We start from the raw sequence: 9237 nt of genomic DNA on the forward strand, positions 1-9237 counted from the left end.
AGCGCCTACTCTAACATATATAGTAAAATTATGGATGTATGAATATTATGCAATAAATACGAATACGAATGCGAATGCGAATTGATGAAATAAAGCGAAGCGGTTAACCTAGACCAAAACATCAAGATTTGCCTGTTAAAACTAATTTGGCAGCAATATCATGGCAAGAGCTCAACTTGAAATGGAAAATTGAGTCTTTAGTGTTAATTATAAAATCTGGATAATTCTTAAAACTCAATATTTATATAATTAATAGCCATTTATTTTTTCCCACGATTTTGAATGAACAACTAAAAACACTTTTTTCCCTATGCAATTAAAAAAAAAAATCACTTTCCGTCATACCATCCATGACACTATTTATGAAAGAAGCTACAAAAAAGCAAGTACATTACAAAAAATGCAGAAAAACAATTGAAGTAAAACCAACCAAATGTCCCTTTGCGTAAATTTTGGAAACATTTTTTTAAAAAAAATTCGTGGAATAGGATATGCATCAAACCAATTAATTGATCATGATCTATGGGCGGTAGTTTTGGAAACATTTTTTTGTAAGTTAATTGAAATTTAGGGTTGGATTTGTAATATTGAAGTGGACATACCAAATAGACTATGCAAATTCTTTATATATACACTAGTGTACTGCTTCATACTAAATTTGTTTTGTTTGATAATTTTTGTGTAAAAAATATATTATATTATTATGATATGATATTTGTAGATTATTAATTTAGATCTGATTTATCGAAATAATTCGAACTTTAAGATAAATTAGAGATAAGTTGGAGAAAAAAAGAAAAAATATAAATATGTATAAAAATTATTGATAATCTCACATCAACAATCTAAATCTAAACTAACAAATATTTGAATTCTTTGATGATATTCCTATAAAATAATATCATCCCAATCTAAGGGAGGTGTATTCAATGTCGGAGATTTATTGAATTTTAATGACTTTTGTAGATTTTAAAAGTTTAGATGTATTCAATTAAGACTTTTATATTTTCATCTTATCTTCTCTCCTCTCATTTATCTCTATCATTCTCTCAAATTTCGAAGTGTATCTCTATATATATTTTCATATTTTCTTTTCAAATTTTTCATTTTTTGGCTGATTTTGAATATCATAAGAAATTTTGAATTCTAGAATTGATTTTGTGATTTTTAATTTATTATTTATACAAATTAATGTAATATTCAATAATAATAAAAGATGATCCAAAAAATGTCGCTTAATTCTTAACAATTGAATAGCCTTGCAACAACTATGATTTTTTAAATTCTTTTTAGCATTTTAAATTAATACATAATTCATGATATTTTTATACAAAATTATATCCACACAATGGTAAATAATATTCTTTTCACGTGTATATTATCAATTCAAAAACAAGATTACAGATTAATCAATTGATATATTTTAAAAAATTTACAAACATACATACAAACCCGCATTTATACACATGTAAGGATTAAATGATTTAACTTTTAAATAAGTATATTTATTTATTAATATAAATATTGAAAAACTATTTCAAACTGAATATGTTATATATGTCAATTAATTATTGGTTCAAAAATATTAATAAAAAATAATATGTTATAATTAAGTACAAAATTTATAAAATTCTATAAAAAAAATTCACAAAAGTCTATAAAAATCTTGCAAAAAAATCTACATGAATCCGCATAAATCTGTTTATAAATCTGTGAGAATCCATAAAAGTCAATAAAAATCTATCAAATCCATAAAAGTCTATCGTTTGAAAAATTCATTACAAATCATCAAAACTCTGAATTGAATACACTCTAGTATATACTTAGCCGTGATTATTACTTTGGAATGCATACATNTATATCTTTTTTTCTCTGAAAAACAGAGACCATTTGGAGGCCCACTTTGTCCCCCTTTTACGTACAAACGACACCGAACACTGCTGGCGAAGCTAACGATACATTAAAATCAATCAACGACAGCGGGCTTGCTCCGCAAATTCGATTGTCCAGGAACTGAACCGAACCTCGGTAATCTACGAGTAAATCAGCATTTTTTTAAACTTGACTGATACGTATATGGATTTTTTTGGGTTAAATGTTCTTAGGTTTCTTTGAACTGGGTTTGGCTTCAAGTCTTCAAAGTTGTTTAGATTCGTTCATGTTGAAGTGAATTTCTAACAAAAATGAATCTTTACATAAAAATATATGTTATGTGTATTTGCTAATTTTGGATGTTATTTACAACAATTGTCTTGTTAGATTTTGCTGTGGTCTCATGTTATTTTTATATTGAATTTATCATGAAATTTTGATAAATTGCATTTTTGTATTGAATGTATCCATACCAAGACTCTCTCTTGATGTCCTTATGCTTGTGGGAGGCATTATCCTGGATCACGGGCCATCAGTGGATTATAAATGCGATTTTTTTAATTGCTCGATTTTTGGTTTGGAATTGTTATTATTTTACTGATTGAGTCCTGCAATTTATTTGGTTGGAGATAAAGAAATTGAATACTTGGACTTTATGAGAAAAAGGAGGTAGTAGATTGGCGGTTTACTGTTTGTTTTATGGAACTTGAAACGGGAGATTCAGAAAAGGTTAAAATTCTCCTCCTCGGTGCGTGAGGAAAAGGCTTAGCTTTATATTTTTTGAATAAAAAAAATTTGGATCAAGAAATCTATATTTGAAATTTATATCAAAAGAAGATTGTTAGTGGGTTGGAAGTAGATTGTTTTCGGAAGGTAAGCAAATATATTAATGAGTGCTAAGAGCATATCCTACCAGCAGACACCTGATAATGTATTTTGTGGGAATAATATAGATGTTTAGAAAATTTGGTGACACCTCGCGCCAAGAGAGCATTGGATCGTGTGCATTTTCATGGGAAGATTGATTTTCCAAGTTGCGTTACACAAAGTAAAGTACTTTTGAAGGGACTAAATCTGATCTGATTTTGATCAGGATATGTCATAGCCACCGTACGTTGGGCAATTATCTTATGCGCCTTATGCCAGTGATATGGATCGACACTCTCGAACATGGTTTGAGATTCCATCCTGAAACTACTGTTATTTATGCCGTTAGATATGATTTTTCGTCTGATGTTTGGAGACTCGTATAGTCGGTCGCTGAGTTTTGTAATTATATCTGCATCATCAAATTTTCTTATCTAATGCGATTGATTTCTGGTTTTTGCACGTTGAGTTTCCTTGTCGTAGACTGAGATCGTCTTTTCAGAATTTCTTTGTGATGAGGAGGGAGGGGTTGGCAGCAGCCCAACAGACTTTGGGAGGCACAGCTAAATTTTTTTGAAAAATACAGAACATTTAAACATTTTCTCACTTCATCCTGCTCTAAGGCATGGCTTATATAAGAGACAAGTGTCGTGCACAATCTAAACATATACATAAATCTTTTTTATTGCCTAGAAAAATGAGAATCTCAATAGCTTTTTGAGTGTGGTATAGCATTCACAGCTTTTCTGAATGAAGTTTAGTTTCCTTCGTTAGAAAAAGAGTTGATTTGATTTTCTTTTATTTGTTCCTATTGTTTTACTATACTGGTATTTCACCACTTGTCTCTTTGGTGTTTGTTGACAGCATGCTAAATACTGAGGATGAAATATGTATGAAGGATGCTATATGCTCGAACGATTCAATGAGTTCGAAGAAACAAGTTTCTAGCTTCCAGGATGAGGATTATACTGAAAATATGAAGCAGTTTCAGTTACAAGTTGACAAGGTATAATATATCCAGGAGTTTTATTTTTAATTTCATACCTTCCATGGTTTCACCATAGAGATTTTTGGTAATTGGTTGGTGTTGTTAGTCAAACTAGCGTATACCTTATTGTGTATCTTTTCTGTATCAGTTTTTTCATTTATTAGAATATATTTTTAGTCCTGTATCTTAGGCTGATTTGTTGGCCCCTAATTTTGGGGATTTTGCTGTATCAGTTCCTATTATTTAGGAATTAGCTGTACACTAATGTGTATTTATGGACTGTGTTCTTCTATTGTGAATAATACGATTAGAATTATTCTCTCTCAAAACTTCATGGTATCAGAGCCATGGGTGATGAATCTGAGAAAACTCCAAAGGGATCTGTTCTGTTTCCCTCTTCTTCTTCTTCTAATCCTTCTGAAAACAGTCTTACAACTAGTTTTATCACTAGTCATAAATTGACTGATAAAAACTATCTCCAATGGTCTCAATCCATGATGATGTTCATCAGTGGACGAGGACGAGATGATTACCTCACTGGTGTTGCTGTTCAGCCTAGTCAAAGTGACCCAACTTTCAAAGCTTGGCGTACTGAAAACAACCTTGCAATGTCTTGGTTAATCAACTCGATGACCATAGACATTAGCGAGAACTTCCTGTTGTACACTACAGCGAAGGAAATCTGGGATGCGGCCCGTGATACTTTCTCCAGCAGCGAAAACACTATTGAACTTTTTCACATTGAAAGCACACTACAAGATCTACGTCAAGGTGAGCAATCTGTCACATTGTATTTCACCACCCTTACCCGATATTGGCAACAACTAGATCTCTTCCAGTCATATAAGTGGAAGTGTGCTGACGACAGTGTCTTCTTCCGCCAAATTATCGAGACCAAGCGCATATTCAAATTCCTTATGGGTCTAAACAAGACTCTTGATGATGTGCGAGGCCGTATCCTCGGGACTAAACCTCTACCAGCCCTTCGTGAAGTATTCTCTGAAGTCCGCCGAGAAGAGAGCCGTAAACGTGTCATACTCGGCCAATCAGACAGGCAACTAACCATCGAAGCCTCTGCCCTCGTCTCCACTAGTGACACCCCCACTGATCCCACAGCCCTTGCCTCCCGCAACAACAGCAACAATCATCCGAAAGGTCGACCTTGGTGTGATCATTGCAAGAGGCCAGGTCATACAAAAGAAACATGTTGGAAAATTCATGGCAAGCCTCTTGATTGGAAGCCAAATCGGAACCAAGAACGAGAAGCACGTGCAAACACAGTCACACAGCCTTCCCATCATGCACCCACTCCCTTCACCAAAGATCAAATGGATGCCCTACAGAAGATGTTCACTCAGGTGGGAATACAATCGACTGTTGCAACCAACAGCCCTGGTGTTGGCCTTCATGTGTCTCAGTCATCCTCTACACCATGGATTGTCGACTCCGGAGCTTCGGATCACATGACAGGTGACAGATCCTTATTTTCCACTTATTCTCCATGCACCAACTACCAAACAGTGCGTATAGCAGATGGCACACGCACCCGAGTAATAGGAGAAGGCCAAATTCGTATCTCTGAATCTATTGTCCTTCAATCGGTGTTGTTTGTTCCTACTATTGACTGTAATCTTATCTCAGTGAGCAAACTCAATTGTGACCTTAAATGTGTGACCACTTTCCATTCGAATTGTTGTGTGTTTCAGGATATGAGCTCGGGGAAGACGATTGGCAGTGCTAGACTTTGTTCCGGCATCTATCTCCTACAAATCAAACCTAAACCGAGAAGGTGTGACAGTCCTCAGTGTTGGTCAATCAATAAATTAGAAAGTCAATTAGGAAGTCAGTCCAATAAAGATAGTGCAATAATGTTGTGGCACTATCGTCTTGGCCGTCCCAATTTTTCATATCTAAAAATTTTGTATCCTTCACTGTTCATCAATAAAAATCCGAATTTATTTCACTGTGATATTTGCCAATTTTCCAAACACACTCGTGGCATATATTCACCGGTGCCATACAAACCAAGCACACCCTTCTCTCTTATTCACGGTGACATTTGGGGTCCAAATCGGATTCCAAATATCACCGGGGCTAGATGGTTTCTCTTGCTTGTTGATGACCATACCCGTTTAAGTTGGACCTTCCTCATGAAAGATAAATCTGAAACAATTGCGATCTTTAAAAACTTTTATGCCATGGTTCAAACACAATTTCATACAAATATTCAAGTGGTAAAAACCGACAATGCTAAGGAATTTTTTAATACAACTCTCAGCCCTTTCTTTCAATCTCGCGGTATCGTGCAACAAAGTTCATGTGTGGATACTCCACAACAGAACGGTGTCGCGGAAAGAAAGAATCGCCACATCCTTGACATGTCTCGTTCTCTCCTCTTTCAATCTAATGTGCCTAAAAAATTTTGGGGTGAAGCAGTTCTTACAGCCACATATTTAATCAATCGTCTTCCCTCTCGTGTACTTAAGTTCAAGAGTCCATTAGATGTGTTTCTGTCCCTATACCCTGGTAGCCACTTAATCACAAAGATACCTTTCAAACTTTTTGGTAGTACGGCCTTTGTTCATGTCCATTCTCAACATCGTGGTAAGCTTGATGCTCGCTCGATTCGTTGCATCTTTCTAGGATATTCTCCATCCAAGAAAGGGTACAAGTGTTTCTGTCCAACTACGCAAAAATTCTTTCACTCAATGGATGTTACATTCTTTGAGGATAAGCCCTATTTTTCTAATAGTGTAATTCAGGGGGAGAACCACACTACTTATGAGTCACACAATTGGGAATCTCTTCTTGAAAACACTGATCACATACCCCTTCCAAACACAACTCCGGTTTCTGTTCCAATTCCGATTACCGCTGCCACTCCTGATCCTGATTCATCCACCTTATCTCCGTGTGTTTATCCCAAACACATTTCTCTTCCCGATGAATCGATCAAAATGTACATTCGGAGACAACGAGTAAGCTTGCCTGAACAAAATCAGCACCACCAATCGTCTGCCACAAGCTCTTCTGAACATACTAGCACTTCACCACCACTTGAACAAGTTACCGATCAGCAACCGAGTTCACCAGGAGATGATCATAGTCCTGAACTTCCTATTGCTTTGAGAAAAGGTACTCGGACCTGCACCAATCACCCTATCCAGAGATTCGTGTCATACTCCAACCTGTCTACCAAATACAGAGCTTGTGTGACGGCATTAGATGAGATTTCCATTCCTAGATCTGTTCACGAGGCAATGAAGATTCCGGAGTGGAAATCAGCGACTCTAACAGAGTATCAGGCCCTGCAAAATAATGAAACATGGATCTTAACTCAACTTCCTCCAGGGAAGCGAACCGTAGGGTGTAGGTGGTTGTACTCGGTGAAACAAAAGGCAGATGGAAGCATTGATCGTTTCAAAGCTCGTCTTGTGGCACAAGGGTACACACAAACGTATGGTATTGATTACCAAGAGACTTTCGCACCGGTTGCTAAACTCAACACCATCCGGGTCTTGCTCTCTATTGCGGCGAATCAAGAATGGCCTTTGTTCCAACTTGACGTGAAGAATGCATTCTTGAATGGTAACTTAATTGAAGAAGTTTACATGGATGTTCCCCCGGGATTTGAATCTGAGCAAACAACGGGAAAAGTGTGTCGACTCAAGAAAGCCTTGTACGGACTCAAGCAATCTCCTCGTGCATGGTTTGAGAGGTTCACCAAGGTGTTGAAACAGGACAACTATTCTCAGTCGCATGCTGATCATACTCTTTTCTATAAGTACTTTGATGATGGGCGTATCACCATCATTATTGTATATGTAGATGACATCATCCTCACCGGGAATAACAATGATGAGTCACGGCGGTTGAAAGGCCTTCTCGCAAGAGAATTTGAAATCAAAGATTTGGGACACCTAAGGTATTTTCTCGGCTTAGAACTGGCCCGGTCTACAAAGGGAATTTCTGTGTCTCAACGCAAATATGTGATTGATTTGCTCCATGAAACAGGAATGAGTGGATGTAGGCCAGTTGATACTCCAATGGATCCAAACACACACCTGATGCCTCGAACTGAAGAAGCCGCAGCGGATAAAGGCCAATATCAGCGCCTCGTAGGGAAGTTAATCTATCTCACTCATACGCGTCCTGACATTAGTTTCTCTGTTAGCCGAGTAAGTCAGTTCTTGAGTGATCCTTCAGAGGTTCATATGGAAGCGGTATATCGTGTCCTTCGATACCTCAAAGCTGATCCAGGGAAAGGCCTCATGTTTACGAAGTCACCTAACAGATGTCTAGAGGTATATACTGACGCTGATTGGGCCGGTTCACCTAGTGATCGAAAATCGACTTCAGGGATTTGTTCATTTGTTTGGGGCAATCTTGTTACTTGGCAAAGCAAGAAGCAACACGTGGTTGCTAGAAGTAGTGCGGAATCTGAATTCCGTGCTTTAGCTCAAGGGATATGTGAAGGAATGTGGTTGGATCGTCTCCTAAAGGAGCTGAAAATCTCAACATCAGGCCCTATTCATCTAATGTGCGATAACCAATCAGCCATTGCTATAGCCAAAAATCCTGTTCATCACGACAGGACAAAGCATGTCGAGATTGACAGGCACTTCATCAGTGAGAAGATCGAGAGTAATGTGATAAGATTGGCTTATGTTCCCTCACGACAGCAAGTTGCCGACATCCTTACAAAGGCTCTATTTCGTCCCACCTTTACCGAGCTAATGATAAAACTTGGTCTTACAAGCATTTATCGGCTAGTTTGAGGGGGAGTGTTGTTAGTCAAACTAGCGTATACCTTATTGTGTATCTTTTCTGTATCAGTTTTTTCATTTATTAGAATATATTTTTAGTCCTGTATCTTAGGCTGATTAGTTGGCCCCTAATTTTGGGGATCTTGCTGTATCAGTTTCTATTATTTAGGAATTAGCTGTACACTAATGTGGATTTATGGACTGTGTTCTTCTATTGTGAATAATACGATTAGAATTATTCTCTCTCAAAACTTCAGTTGGTTTACTTGTTACCGACCTGCAAGTTCGCAACGATTCTTTCTTAATTTTTTTCCCTCTCTTTTACTTGAGCTTCGAGTTGTTTGGAGCCATTCCTTGTTTGGTTCATTTCTTATAATCTACTCAAAAACTTATTTATTTTTCATTATTCAATTGATTTTCGCCTTGCAGGTTAAAAAACTTGCTAAACCAGGTTGTTCTCCCGAAATTTTGAACGCGGCCTTGGGCTCGATGTCGTCCCTTTTCGATACACTCTCCCTCTTAACTTCCAAACGGTATATCCGTGCGTCTCTCTGACAAAAAAACCGCGTAAGAGGATCAATCCGCAAAATTTTAACAGTTCCATTTTAGCTATTTTTAATGCTGTGTTTTTAATCATCATTTTTCCTTTCCCTATTAGGACTAAGGAAGGACCTCCAATTGTTTCTATAAATATTCCTGAACAGAACAAATTGTATATTGCAATGCAAGGAGATGTTAATATCA

General features: G+C 36.8%; 1 protein-coding gene across 4 annotated transcripts; it reads left to right on the top strand.

Moving 5' to 3' along the window:
- The first annotated feature begins 1889 nt into the window (after nt 1-1889).
- On the top strand, nt 1890-9237 carry LOC140984008 (pyrophosphate--fructose 6-phosphate 1-phosphotransferase subunit alpha-like). 4 transcript variants are annotated; one of them, XM_073451147.1, is made up of 4 exons: nt 1890-2028; nt 2966-3045; nt 3604-3745; nt 8923-9237. In XM_073451147.1, the coding sequence occupies exons 2-4, from the start codon at nt 3023-3025 to the stop codon at nt 9046-9048; spliced, it is 291 nt and encodes a 96-aa protein (XP_073307248.1). In that variant the 5' UTR covers nt 1890-2028; nt 2966-3022; the 3' UTR covers nt 9049-9237. The 4 variants fall into 4 exon arrangements, 3 of the variants coding, with proteins under 3 accessions (XP_073307248.1, XP_073307249.1, XP_073307251.1); XM_073451148.1 differs by lacking the exon at nt 1890-2028 and having other exon boundaries at nt 2069-3045; nt 8923-9060; nt 9152-9237; XM_073451150.1 differs by lacking the exon at nt 1890-2028 and adding an exon at nt 2069-2601.

The sequence above is a fragment of the Primulina huaijiensis genome, chromosome 9 (genome assembly GCF_012295235.1).
Source record: "Primulina huaijiensis isolate GDHJ02 chromosome 9, ASM1229523v2, whole genome shotgun sequence".
Taxonomy (NCBI): domain Eukaryota; kingdom Viridiplantae; phylum Streptophyta; class Magnoliopsida; order Lamiales; family Gesneriaceae; genus Primulina; species Primulina huaijiensis.